This window comes from Triplophysa dalaica, chromosome 13 (genome assembly GCF_015846415.1).
Source record: "Triplophysa dalaica isolate WHDGS20190420 chromosome 13, ASM1584641v1, whole genome shotgun sequence".
NCBI classification, from domain to species: Eukaryota; Metazoa; Chordata; class Actinopteri; order Cypriniformes; family Nemacheilidae; genus Triplophysa; species Triplophysa dalaica.
The window spans coordinates 447,472-462,500 of NC_079554.1; the positions used below are offsets into that span (position 1 = coordinate 447,472).

General features: G+C 38.6%; 1 protein-coding gene across 1 annotated transcript in view; it reads left to right on the plus strand.

Annotated features, from left to right (window-relative positions):
• lama2 (laminin, alpha 2) overlaps positions 1-15,029 on the plus strand; it is a 194,595-nt gene that overhangs the window by 59,933 nt on the left and 119,633 nt on the right. The window contains 8 exon segments of the mRNA XM_056763746.1: positions 2,615-2,857; positions 4,036-4,215; positions 4,739-4,828; positions 6,017-6,134; positions 6,267-6,445; positions 6,701-6,800; positions 6,998-7,158; positions 8,746-8,886. Of these exon segments, the coding sequence (XP_056619724.1) occupies positions 2,615-2,857; positions 4,036-4,215; positions 4,739-4,828; positions 6,017-6,134; positions 6,267-6,445; positions 6,701-6,800; positions 6,998-7,158; positions 8,746-8,886 (1,212 nt within the window).

A 15,029-nucleotide genomic window follows, 5' to 3' on the forward strand; every position in this document is an offset into this window, starting at 1 on the left:
CAGAGATCTCAAAACACAATATTTCTCCTGAAGTGGAGTAAACTAAAGAAGTTTTGATTGCTTGTCCTGTGGCTAGAACGAGCAGAATAAGACTTTTGCAATAATATTCCAATATCACAAGTGTTCAGTTTTTAAGTTCTCTTACAGTTGCTGTAATGCACAACAACTTTACTGCAGGCGAGAGAACCATATGAAACACACTGAGCTGTTTCTTCAACATGCAGAGATTACATTAAGTCCAGACTGTGTCTTACAAAGACACATTATTTGTGTGATCAAACAATGACAACTGTATATTGTGAGCACATGCATGTGTGTGTGTGTGTGTGTGTGTGTGTGTGTGTTACTGTGCGTGCACGCGAATGTGCCCATGTGTGTGACTGTTTGTGCCTCTGTGTGTGTTGTGGTGTTTGTGTCAAGTTGTGGGTTATGACATGTTTTTTATAGCTCTGTCAGATGTTTTGTTTGTCTCCTGTGAAATCTGTGGCATTTCCTGCTGAGAGAAGCTGTAGTGAATGGACACCTGAGGCCTTATTTAACCCTGACCACACACACACATGTCCTGTTGTGTGTGTGTGTGTGTGTGTGTGTATGAGGGGGGGCAGAAGACAAGTCCGTTTACACAACTCATGCCTGTGGGCAGCTATTTACGTCAGAGCAATTAAAGCATATTAAACATGACATGAACTGTATCTTAACTTTGGTTTGCTAAGCTGCAATTGCCAGTCCCAGTGAAATTTTAAATGACAATTCATATTGTTTGATGAAATATACAGCGCTTATAGTTAATAGCTGATCAATGTGGGTAATTTTCTTTTCAAAATTCATGTGCCCTCATAATCTTCAGTTAAAATCTAAAAATGCACTTCAGTCCTTACATGACTTTCCTTCTGAAATGGCGTAAATTAGACGGCTTGGGCGAAGCACCTGTTGACTCCTCGCCTTCACCTGTCAGTCAGCTGCAGCTTCATTTCAAAATCAATGCAACTGTTGTTCTTATTCATCCAATCAATTCACAGTGAATAACGTAAGCCACGCCCAGTATTTTCTCCTTTGAAATACCTTTTGACTCGGAAATGTGTCAGAATACAGAAGTAAAAACGATCGCAACCTGCTGTTCATGAGGAGCTTTTTCGATGTTGCTTCATCTTCTGCGCCTGCACACAGTCTGGCAAGCGCCTCACGAGAGCCCCGCCCCAGAGATTTTACAGTCTTTATTGATTGACGATTGGCTGGTTTTACTGGAAGGCGGGACTTTCTTGGCTATGGCGGCAATATCGGGTGCTGCATTACTTGTCATTCATAGTAACGCCAGTGGCGCATCTTGTTCATAACAATATCTTGCAGAAACTTCAGGTCTTTGCTGCTGAATGTTTAGAGTGAGGAATCATGGGATATTTTTGTCACATCTTTTTCTTTTTTGTTCCTCACACAAAGCAGATAAAACAGAGAAGAGCATCATCATAATGTTTGTATAAAGTTCTGACGGTAAACAAAGCTACAGTTGTGTTCAAAATTATTCAACCCCCAATGGTGTAAATGGTTTTAGGGAATTTAGTGTACATTTGTAATTGTATTCAGAATGAAATCCTACAAGGACTTAAAGAACCATATGCAACTAAAATGAGATCAATTAGTTTTGTAATAAAGTAGTAAATGTTTCTTTTGTGAATTCTTCATTGACATAATTATTCAACCCCTTAAAGACTACCATTCTGAAGAACAGAGGTTCAATGACCTGTGGGTATCAGGGAGCAGCAATAAAGCCTAATAAGCACCAATTAGGCAGCTTTAAAATGACTGTGATACTCAGCTCCTTCTAGACATTTACTGGTGTGGTTACAAACATGGTGAGGTCAAGAGAATGGTCCAGGAAGACAAGAGAACAGGTGATTACTCTTCACAGGAAGGGCAATGGCTATAAGAAGATTGCAAAGATGTTAAACATACCAAGAGACACCATAGGAAGCATCATTCGCAAATTCAAGGCAAAGGGCACTGTTGAAACGCTACCTGGTCAGGCAGAAAGAAGATGCTGACTTCGACTGCTGTGCGCTACCTGAAGCGTAGAGTGGAGAAAAGTCCCTGTGTGACTGCTGAGGAACTGAGAAAAGATTTGTCAGATGTGGGTACTGAAGTTTCTGCTCAGACAATACGGCGCACCCTGCGTAATGAAGGCCTCCATTCCAGAACTCACAGGCGCACCCCCTTGCTGTCCCCAAAGAATAAGAAGAGTCGACTGCAGTATGCCAAAAGTCATGTGGACAAACCACAGAAGTTTTGGGATAGTGTTCTGTGGACTGATGAAACAAAATTAGAACTGTTCGGGCCCATAGATCAACGCTATGTTTGGAGGAGGAAGAACAAGTCCTATGATAATCAATGTCAAACCGACCAAAACAATCAATTTCAATGGGGGTTGAATAATTTTGAAAACAACTGTATGTCCTGACCATGAACCTACTGAAGAACACAAAGTTAAAAAAACTATATAGTTCTGTTGTGATGGCAAAAAAAAATGAGAAGAGAAAACATAGCGTGCCTAACAGCAAAATTTTATTTCACCAACATTTATTTATTGTTCATTGTTTGTGTATTGTTGTGTTTTACACAGGTGTTCCAGATCGCATACGTGATCCTCAAAGCAGCAAACTCTCCTCGTCCTGGAAACTGGGTTCTAGAGCGTTCTCTGGACGGTGAAACATACATGCCGTGGCAATATTATGCCTTAACAGACACCGAGTGCATCACACGCTTCAACATCACCCCCAGAAGAGGACCTCCATCCTACACGCAAGATGATGGGGTCATCTGTACCTCCTTCTACTCCAAAATCCATCCGCTGGAGAACGGGGAGGTGAGAAACACGTCTCAGCTAACAACAGAAACTTGCAGTTCATTTAGTGTACACATCTTGAATCAGTATGTGTTCTCTGAGATCAAACCTGTGACCTTTGCGTTACTAGCTCAATGCTCTACCAAATGAGCCACAGGAACATGTATCAGTGACTTTTATACTGTATATACTGTATCCTCTAACCATCACTCTAACATTTCTACATTATTACATTTCAAATAAACGTCATTTACTTATAATCAATTGACACGCACGCATGCACGCATGCACGCACACACACACACACACACACACACACACACACACGCACACACACACACACACACACATGATGACAGTTCAATACTGTCCTGTGATCCCACAGCTGTAGAAACACATTAAAACTTCCTTCTCATTCATCTTTGTGTGTGTGTGTGTGTGTGTGTGTGCGTGTGTGTACGTGTGTGTATTGAGTGTGGTGTACTAATGAGGGAGGTGGGTGGTAAAGATCAGAGCTTTGACTCAAATGTCATTGTGTCATATGTCTTTTAAAACACACAGCAGCACAGACTCACACAGCACTAATTAACACACATCATTAACCCAAAGAAAACAACTCAACACAGACACACACACACACACACACACACACACACACACTTAAGCTGTTCCTACCGTCAGACTCACTGACTTGAATGAAAGTAATGGCACCGACATCAGAGTACAGCTGTGGGTATAGGATGTTTGTGTGTGTTTGTGCACGTGTGTGTGTGCGCGCGTGTCTATGTAATGTGTGCTTGTGTGTGTGTGTGTGTGCATGCGTGCGTGCGTTTTTGTGAGTACTTGTGTGCGTGTCTGTGTGCGTTTGTGTGTGTGAGTGCGTGCGCCTGTGTTTGTGTGTGTGACCGTACTGAACACTGAATATTTAGAATCTCACATTCTCATTTAAAGCTTTGATGATAAAGAAACTTTTATCCAAAGCGACTTACATTGTCTTATATTATATATGTTATATGTGTTTGTCAGTGTCTTTAATCCCTGGGATGAAACCCATGACCTTCTCTAACCGCTGAGTTATGGAAAGCATATGTTGAGAGGATTTGTTTGTGTTTTATTTGTCTGTAGTCAGAGGCTGTGTGTAAAGACTGATTTCTGAATGAAACAGTGATGTGTGTGAATATGATGATGTGTTGTTTCAGATACATACCTCGCTGATAAACGGCCGTCCCAGCGCTGACGATCCCTCTCCCACGTTACTGAACTTCACCTCTGCCCGCTTCATCCGCCTGCGCTTCCAGAGGATCCGTACCCTTAACGCTGACCTCATGACCCTGGCCCTGAATGACCCTCGAGACATCGATCCCATCGTCACCCGACGGGTGTGTGTGCACATCCACAGATGGAGTTTAATTAAACTGGTTCAGTTATGAACACATCACACTCCTACAGACACATTGACTCAATCGTCAGACCTGACTTCTCTTTCTAAACCGAGGATTACGTTTCTCTCGTGAATTATGCAATTTAGATAAATGTACCCAAGAACTCTTCAAAGAGAGTCTTATGGGCCTGGTGAGATTTAAGAGCTCATTTAAATTTGATGTGGTTAAAATAACCTCGTCCGGCTCCACGTGCAGATCAAAGCTCAGACGTTTGTGTGTTCTGTTTACACCGACTGTGCATGCGTCTCCATTCATTTATACTGTACCATGTGCTCCTCTTCATGACACCACTCGTGTCAGAGACAGAACCACATCACACGAGTCCTTGAGTCTTTCTCTGGTGTTAAAAACTAGTGTTAATGTTTCTAAAACTGTCCAAAGTGTGTTCTGATTGAACCCGTTCACATGACGTGATGAGTCAGAGAGTACTGATGAGCTGAGACGTGTGTTTGTGTTTCAGTATTATTACTCCATCAAGGATATATCAGTGGGAGGGATGTGCATCTGTTACGGTCACGCTAAAGCCTGTCCTCTCATCCCAAACACAAAGGTTAGTCTCATCTTTATCCTCAAACACTTTTCTATCCGCACTTTTTATTACGTTTGTTGTTTATATTGACAACATCCACATAAGACGAGAACTTTACTCCATTTTCTCCTTCAATTGCCAACAGAGGAATCTTATAATTCCTTTCTTAAAACATAGCTAGTTTACAATAGTATAAGGATAGATATGCTCATATAGAGAACTAAGTAAACACACAATCACAGCTTTACTTATGAAATAAAGCCATATGACCTTAGGGATATTTGGCCAACCATTATCCTATCCACAGGCTCTACTCTTCATCACCATGGTAACCCCACACATTTACACAGACTACAAACCCTTCTAAATTTCAAAGTAATACAACATTAAACTAACAAATCCCCTAAATTAATAATCAGCAAAAAGACATGAAATAACATTCAACATTTAAACCTTTTTACTCTCCTTTAGCAGTCAGAAACAAAGCATGCTGGGAAATAGAAATCTGCTTTAAATCATTCTGTGAATGTGGTCATATATGTGTATAATATTGTAACAAGATTCAAGATATGGAAGGAAGGAGGCGGGAACCGGAAGACAGTTTAAATAAAGATTTAATATAAATAATAACGGCCAGCAACCCCTCACGGCCGACCGCCGGCAAACAAAACATAAATACAAAACACAAGAACATAAATATAAACTTAACATAAGTTCGGGCCCGGTCCTCTCTCTTCGACGGTCCGATCACTCGTTCCTTTTATATGCTCCCTATCTCCTACGTGATTCGAGCCCGGTGTGCGCACAGCTGACGCTCATTCACAATTACTCACCGGTCTCGAACCACGGTCTCGCCCCGCCTACTCTACTACAAATATACAATCACATTCATATGGGAACATCTATGTAAAATACACACTCAATAAAAGATTTAATGTGATGAATATTAGATTTATTTTTGTCTTTGTTTTTAAATATATTTATATGTTCAATATATAATCTTATATTGTCAATGCATATAATGCTGTATGTTGAAAAATATTAGCACCAGCTTCCAATTTATGGAAATGTATGATGTAAAAATATCACATTATATTTTGCAGTATATTGCCATTTCTTTTTGTTTCGGAAGGGATCCTTCATTCAGACTCAGAGTGAGGTGTAGTGGTTCTTCTTGAGCGGTGACCGGTGTTGTGGTTTGTTTGACAGAAGTTCAGCTGTGAGTGTGAACACAACACATGTGGAGAGAGCTGTGACCGCTGTTGCCCTGGTTACAACCAGAAACCCTGGATGGCCGGAACCTTCCTGACACGGCACATCTGTGAAAGTAAGACCTCATTCTCATCTCACATGTGTTTTGATGTGTTCTGATGAGCTGGTCATGTATTGAAGTGAGCGGATGATTCTGGATCCTCATCCTCACGTTTCACACTGAGCCGCAGTTCTTGTTTCTCTACAGAGTGTAACTGTCACGGTAAATCAGAGGAATGTTATTATAACCAGACGGTGGCTGATGCTAAACTCAGTTTAAATCTTCATGGACAATATGAAGGAGGCGGAGTCTGCATCGGTTGCACTAACAACACATCTGGGATGAACTGTCAATCTTGTGCTGATGGTTACTACAGACCAGCAGGGGTGTGTTTGGTCCTCTCATGATACTCTAGATTATATGAAGAGTTTGCCTACAAAATGAGAATCATGTTCTTATGATGTCATCATGTTTTTATTGTGTAAGTCAGCTGTATGTGTTGAGATATAATGGCTTAAATCAAAACAAAGCACCTGGAATGACCAATAACATGATTCATCATCTCATTTTGGAAGCAAACTCTTCATATATAGGTGATGAGTGAACACCTGAGAGTTGAATGGATGTGTTTGTGTTGTCAGGTGAGGCCGGATGAAGATGGGCCCTGCAGACGATGTTCATGTGATGTGAGAGGTTCTCTTCATTCTGCGTGTGTCCCTGATGACAGTCAGTCCACCACAGGTACGACAGATCAGACCGTTCTCACAGATATATCTCATCTGAAATAAAGGATTGATGACTCAGCACAGATATGACCAATCAGATCTCTAGAATGAGACAGAGCCTTCCTCTTCTTCCACCTGTCAGTCACGATGATTATCATGATTCACACGTGTAGCTGTGTGCTATTTGTGTTGTGTTGTGTTGTGTGTGTACAGATCTGGCTGTGGGCTCATGCATGTGTAAGCAGGGATACGCAGGTGCGAAGTGTGACAGGTGTGTGTTTGGATACACTGGATTCCCTCAGTGTGAACCCTGCGCCTGCAGCAGTGACGGAAGCCTAAACCAAGACCCCTGCCAACCGCCCTGCGTGTGTAAGGTACAACTGTGTGTGTGTGTGTGTGTGTGTGTAAGGTACAACTGTGTGTGTGTGTGTGTGTGTGTGTGTGTAAGGTACAACTGTGTGTGTGTGTGTGTGTGTGTAAGGTACAACTGTGTGTGTGTGTGTGTGTGTGTGTGTGTGTGTAAGGTACAACTGTGTGTGTGTGTGTGTGTGTAAGGTACAACTTTGTGTGTGTGTGTGTGTTTGTGTGTGTGTGTGTGTGTAGGGTACAACTGTGTGCGTGTGTTTGTGTGTAAGGTACAACTGTGTGTGTGTGTGTGTGTGTAAGGTACAACTGTGTGTGTGTGTGCGAGTGTAAGGTACAACTGTGTGTGTGTGTGTGTGTGTGTGTGTGTGTAAGGTACAACTGTGTGTGTTTGTGTGTGTAAGGTTCAACTGTGTGTGTTTGTGTGTGTGTGTGTGTAAGGTACAACTGTGTGTGTGTGTGTGTGTGTTTCATTTATATTAGGAGAATGTAAGTGTAAATGATGTGTTGTCATAGATGTAGGAGGGTCTTCCTTTGGTTTGATTTAAGCCCTGTCTCTGACCCCCCCACAGTCACTGATAAAAGAGTTATAATGAAGTGATAGAGTTGATCTGTTGTTTATTCTAATAGCTCTTTATATTATTGTGATGTGATCAGTGAGGAGGACGGCAGACAGTGTGGGTCATGTTTCATAATGTAGTGTGTGTTTACAGAGACCTTTTGCTTTGAAAGTTGTGCCTTCGTCAGCCAATTATATACAGTTGAATGATTTCTTGAGCAATTGAGCCGGATGAACTTTGATCCTGGTGAAGTTCATTAGTGCACCGAGAGAAGAACACACACACACACACACACGTTCACGCGTGCACACACAGAATCTCAGATGACGCACCTGTCAAGCATCCATCACACATATTTCTACATCTGCTGTTCATTCGGTTGAGCATTATGACAGCTTTATTGAATGGGTGCAGATCATGTGACCTTCACCATCACGTTCTTATTGGAAGTCACAGCATTATGTCACTTAATTTGCATAAAGTGAAACTCTGCTCAATTGTGTTGATTGAAACTGATTGAACGTCTTCTGGACACTTCATGCAAATAACTGTTAGTGTGACGCTCCTTTATATTCTTGAATTTTCGGTTTCAGTTTGACCAGAATGAAAAATGAGGTGAGAAAGTGATTTGTGCACCAGACGGGATGCTCAATCAGAGCTTATGGTCGACTCAATCTCAAGCTTCTTTTCCAAGCTTTATTTAACATGAATGTATCCTATGATGATCCTTCTTGTTCTTTATAAATTGTTAAAGTTGTACATTGCTTAATGAAGAAAGACAGCAGTCTGACGTCACTGCAGAATAGATGAGTGGACGGAGAAATTCTCATTTGTCAGACGTGTGTAACATGATGTGATGCAGTCATAAGAGCTTGTGTAACTCAAGTAGAAGAATAATGACTTTCTCTTCTCTATAGAGCCCCGATGTGTGTGTGTTTGTGTGTTTTGCTAACAGGTTTCCCATGGGTCAGTATAGCTATATAACAGTGTTTAATAGTGCATTCAGCCGTGTCTCTCTCTGTGTCTGACTGTCTTTAGGAACATGTCGAGGGGCAGAACTGTGACCGCTGTAAACAGGGATTCTATCATCTCCGTGGAGACCGTCTCCGTGGATGCGAGAAGTGCTACTGTTCTGGGCTGGCCAGCCTGTGTACAGAATCCCACTGGGACTACAGTAATGTATGAGACAAGACCAGCTCTCCACTGTATGTGTGTGTGTGTGTGAGGACTCACTTCTCATTAGTTACACATCCTAAATTTCTGCTTGACTATTGGGTTTTCAGTTTTATTATGCAGGAATAGCACTTCTTACACACACACACACACACATAGACAAACACACTCAACCTAAAGGTAACCCTTACACAAATCTGTTGGCATTCCCATTTAGACCAAAGAATGATTTGTATATCAAATGTCCTCCCATGTCGGTTTTTGACAGGTTTCACTTGATTTGTGGGGACATCGTCTCTCACAAGTCTAATCAAACCTGGATACACACACACACACACACACACACGCGCACACACACACACACACACACACAGAATTTAATCTGAGGTCTATAAAACCTCTCCTCCAGACACACTGAAAATAAATAACAAGAGATTCATTTTAAACTGTGTGTGTGTGGAGAGAGAGATGATTTGTTCAGTTTTATGTGAGTGTGTGCGTGCTTGTGTATGTGACAGGATGTTTAAATATTTGTCTGACCTAGAAAATGTCTTCTTGAGGAAAAACTTTCAGACTAAAACTGTAAACTTGTTTTTATAGAGATAGAAAGAGTAATGATGAGTGTGTGTGTGTGTGTGTAGATTCTGTGACTGATCACATTAACACTCTCAAATGAACAAATCTCAATGAACGTGAGTCTGTGTTTTTAAAGAGACATTAGTGTTTGAATGGTTTTATATGAACTCTATCTTACTGATGTCAATGTCAACTGCTCATATATCACACACACGTACACACACACACACACATGTTTGTACAGCTATCTTTATGAGGACATACATTGATGCAACACAATCTCTAGCCCATTTACCCTAACCATCAGGAGTGAGTACCTGACCCTAAACCTCACCCTAAACCTGATTATAACCTAAACCTGATTATAATCTAAACCTGATTATAAACTAAACCTGATTATAACCTAAACCTGATTATAACCTAAACCTGATTATAACCTAAACCTGATTATAACCTAAACTTGATTATAGCCTAAACTTGATTATAACCTAAACCTGATTATAAGCTAAACCTGATTATAATCTAAACCTGATTATAAACTAAACCTGATTATAATCTAAACCTGATTATAACCTTAACCTGATTATAACCTAAACTTGATTATAGCCTAAACCTGATTATAACCCAAACCTGATTATAACCTAAACCTGATTATAACCTAAACTTGATTATAACCTAAACCTGATTATAATCTAAACCTGATTATAAACTAAACCTGATTATAACCTAAACCTGATTATAACCTAAACCTGATTATAACCTAAACCTGATTATAACCTAAACCTGATTATAACCTAAACTTGATTATAGCCTAAACTTGATTATAACCTAAACCTGATTATAACCTAAACCTGATTATAATCTAAACCTGATTATAAACTAAACCTGATTATAACCTAAACCTGATTATAACCTAAACCTGATTATAACCTAAACTTGATTATAGCCTAAACCTGATTATAACCCAAACCTGATTATAACCTAAACCTGATTATAACCTAAACTTGATTATAACCTAAACCTGATTATAATCTAAACCTGATTATAAACTAAACCTGATTATAACCTAAACCTGATTATAACCCAAACCTGATTATAACCTAAACCTGATTATAACCTAAACCTGATTATAACCTAAACCTGATTATAACCTAAACTTGATTATAGCCTAAACTTGATTATAACCTAAACCTGATTATAATCTAAACCTGATTATAATCTAAACCTGATTATAACCTAAACCTTATTATAATCTAAACCTGATTATAATCTAAACCTGATTATAATCTAAACCTGATTATAATCTAAACCTGATTATAATCTAAACCTGATTATAATCTAAACCTGATTATAAACTAAGCCTGATTATAACCCAAACCTGATTATAAACTAAACCTGATTATAACCTAAACCTGATTATAACCTTAACCTGATTATAACCTAAACCTGATTATAACCCAAACCTGATTATAACCCAAACCTGATTATAACCCAAACCTGATTATAACCTAAACCTGATTATAACCTAAACCTGATTATAACCCAAACCTGATTATAACCCAAACCTGATTATAATCTAAACCTGATTATAATCTAAACCTGATTATAAACTAAACCTGATTATAACCTTAACCTGATTATAACCTAAACCTGATTATAACCTAAACCTGATTATAATCTAAACCTGATTATAATCTAAACCTGATTATAAACTAAACCTGATTATAACCTTAACCTGATTATAACCTAAACCTGATTATAATCTAAACCTGATTATAAACTAAACCTGATTATAACCTAAACCTGATTATAACCTAAACCTGATTATAACCCAAACCTGATTATAACCTAAACCTGATTATAAACTAAACCTGACTATAGTCTAAACCTGATTATAACCCAAACCTGATTATAACCTAAACCTGATTATAACCCAAACCTGTTTATAACCTAAACCTGATTATAATCTAAACCTGATTATAATCTAAACCTGATTATAATCTAAACCTGATTATAACCTAAACCTGATTATAACCTAAACCTGATTATAATCTAAACCTGATTATAATCTAAACCTGATTATAATCTAAACCTGATTATAAACTAAACCTGATTATAACCTAAACCTGATTATAACCTAAACTTGATTATAACCTAAACCTAAAACCAGGTCTTGACCCTCAAACAGCCCTTTAAAGGGGTCTCAGAAAGTGATGTCCAAAATGTCCTCACTTTACTCTCTTAGTCCTCACTCTGCTGGTCTAAAACACAGACTGGTCCTCATAAAGATAGTTGTACAAATACACACACATACACGCACACATACTCACACACATACACAAACATGTACACATACTCACACACACACGTGCACATACACAGTATTTTCACTTCAGTAGTCATTAGAATGAAAGGTTTACAGTTTTTCTGGATTGCTATAAACACATTATCAAAACAACACACCAACTTATACAAACCCCACTCAAAAACAACCTAATTTTGCAAAGGTTGAACCACTACTTTATAGTAGTGAAATTTGTATTTATATTTTTTCCTAAAACTCATTCTTACATTTTGCGCTATCATCCTGTTATGTTGTATATTCTTATAAACACTAAGCTGTCAAACTTTTCTTGAATCCCAATAAGAGGTTTTAGTTACCGTGTTTTGAATTTATCTCACCAGTATCTAGGACTAGGTTGCTGTGTGGGTGTTTTTTAGGTCTTGTGTGTCATATCTTGGGGATTTTTTTTTTTCAGCAAGGTTGAATGGTTTTGATAAGAGAGCTTAATTTTGTCCTGAAAATATGATGTTTGGGGAATTGGGTGAGACGTTATGGATTTGTGCTTACTGTTTTGATAATACGAGGCATAATTTCAAGAAATGTGTTTAAGCAATCGAGAAAAACTGTAATTCATTTGACATATTCAAGGGCTTTACTTCAGGTCACAGGAGAAATCAACACTTCAGTTCTATTAACTTGAATCAATATAGTCTGACACTGAAGTATGGATTCTCATAAAATTAATATTGACATGTTAGCTGGGAATTATAATACATTCACTTGTACATTAATGCATTTGGCAGAGGCTTTTATCCAAAGCGACTTACAGGCAGTGGTGTAGTCTACGTGATACGCAGGTATACGCCGTATACCCACTAGAAAAGATCAAGAATTTCCGTATACCCACTTAAAAAAGCGCAAGGTTACGTAACCACATCGTTTGTGTCAGAAAAGTACGACGCACTGACTTTTGGTGCAACCAGGAGATATGAAATCAAAGAGATCATGAAAGGCAGCATTTACACTATCAGTGTTATCGTAAGCCTGCCCCCGAAGCTACTGGCGCTTTGTGCAGCTGCAGCAGGTGTTGCTTTACGCGGGGTCCCCACTCCTCGTGTTAGTGTTCCGGGGTCGCAATGCACACACTGTTCGCCCGTGTATTATACTTTCTGCCTTTAACTCACCCCACTTTTAAAACGACTGCGTAGTCTTTAATAAAACAAGCATATTTGTTATCATTAACATAACTGTTAGTCATATTGTGACTGCTGGCATATTAAATTGTATCTAACTAGCCAACTTCACAAACATTAGTTTGTGTGTTGAATCAATACATGAGGGAGAAAGGGAGAGATAACTTATACTACAATGTTTATAATTGTTTTAGATGATAAGAGATGAGAACTCCTTACAAGTAGGGATGCTCCGATCCACCTTTTTTGCTTCCGATACCGATTTCGATACCTGAAATTCAGTATTGGCCGATACCGAGTACCGATCCGATACTAAGGTAACATTTTTAAAGTGCACAATTACTTAATAAACTGTGTGCATTGCTGTGCAAGACATCAGGCTCGACTTAACATTAATTTCCTGACCCGTAAAACAAAATAACAAACAAATGATTCACAAATTTAGTGAATTATTTATTAAACCAGCAAAATAAAACAAAATGTTCACTATCTTAAACTTGAAATTCAAAATTAAAGTGCAAATTAAGCAACTGAATAAAAAAACAGCTTCACTAGCTTGATAAACAGGTATAAATTAATGGAAACAAAATCTCTTAATAACTGTTATGTGCAAATATAATTTAAAAATCAATGCACAATAAACAATAAAGCAGCTGAAATTGAGCAAAAAAGCAATAGCTTCACTGCTTTAGATATTCAAACAGGAATCAGTTCTTTTTAATGCTTTAGTCATTAAAGCAAAGTCCACTAAACTAAGCTAAAGTTTAGTGGAAATCAAATTTAAAATCCAACACCGAAAGATAAATAAAACACTAGCTTCCCTAGCTTGTGCTGCACATGTAAAAATAAACGGAAAAAGATATAATAGTTTAGTTGGTGCAAATAGAAATTCATTATCAAATTATCCCCAAAACTCAGCGCATTGACATCTTTATTTTTTCCGTATACATGTTTGCAGACTTTTTGGTACAGTTCAGGTCTCAGTTAAATATTTACGCTTCACCATGTCGTACCACGGCTCCAGGTGGTTTATAAGGAGTCTGAAGCCATTGTTCGCAACGACGGACAGCGGTTGCAAATCCATTACCATGAAATTCAAAATGCTTTCAATGATTTTCGCTGCTTTCACACTACCAGATGGAAATTTCTGAATTCTTTCCGCTGTCTCCTCCAAAGTTATCTGCTTCGTACCGTCTCGTTTTAGTTTCTTCAGCTTATTGAACTCGGCGTGCTTAAATTAGTAGTATTATAATGAACAGCTTTATCACTACCCCTCGGAACATTTACTTCGCATGTATTGCAAACAGCGGTGGAACTTGTTGGCGTAGCTGTTCTAAAGTAAATCTAAATGGCAGATATTTTTTGTCGCTCCATGCTGTTCGCTGCTCAATGTAAGGTATGTTCGCTTGTTCACGCGCACTACGTACAGAGCACGTTGCTAACGTATGATGTCACACGCTTCGCAAAGCACAGCCACGAGAGAGTTTAAGCGCCGGTGTCTCCAGGAACTTTTACATCGCCTAGCAGAAATTTTATGTAAGCTAGATCGGGTATCGGTGCAATTTGTCACCGATACCCGATCTAGAATTTTTTTCAGTATCGACACCGATTTCCGATACAAATATCGGATCGGAGCATCCCTACTTACAAGCCTTGTGAAAGTCAAGCTAGAGACACTGCAAGCAATCTATAGGTGCAACAGGTGCTTGATAAAACTGAACAAATGTTCATTGTTAAGTATTATAGTTCACTATCAATGTCAATAATAGATGCAACTCTCACACTTCAAGTGTGTGAAAAATCTAGTTCTTAGGGACGAGTATCAGAGTTTTATTTTAACCATTTTTTTCAATATGATTTACTAAAGGTCACTGACTTGGCCTTAGTCAAACTCAATCAAAATCCAAAGTTTATACTTTCACAAGATATTCTTTACATTATGTAGTTGCCCTGCTTAAAAAAACAATAGAACCCTGCCCAAAACACAAGAGATGCTGATGGGAATCAATAGAAAAGGCATAAAATAAAATATAAAGAAATGTGTTTCATAATGGTATTTAAATGAAAACCACTAGAATGTATGTAATACTATTTTT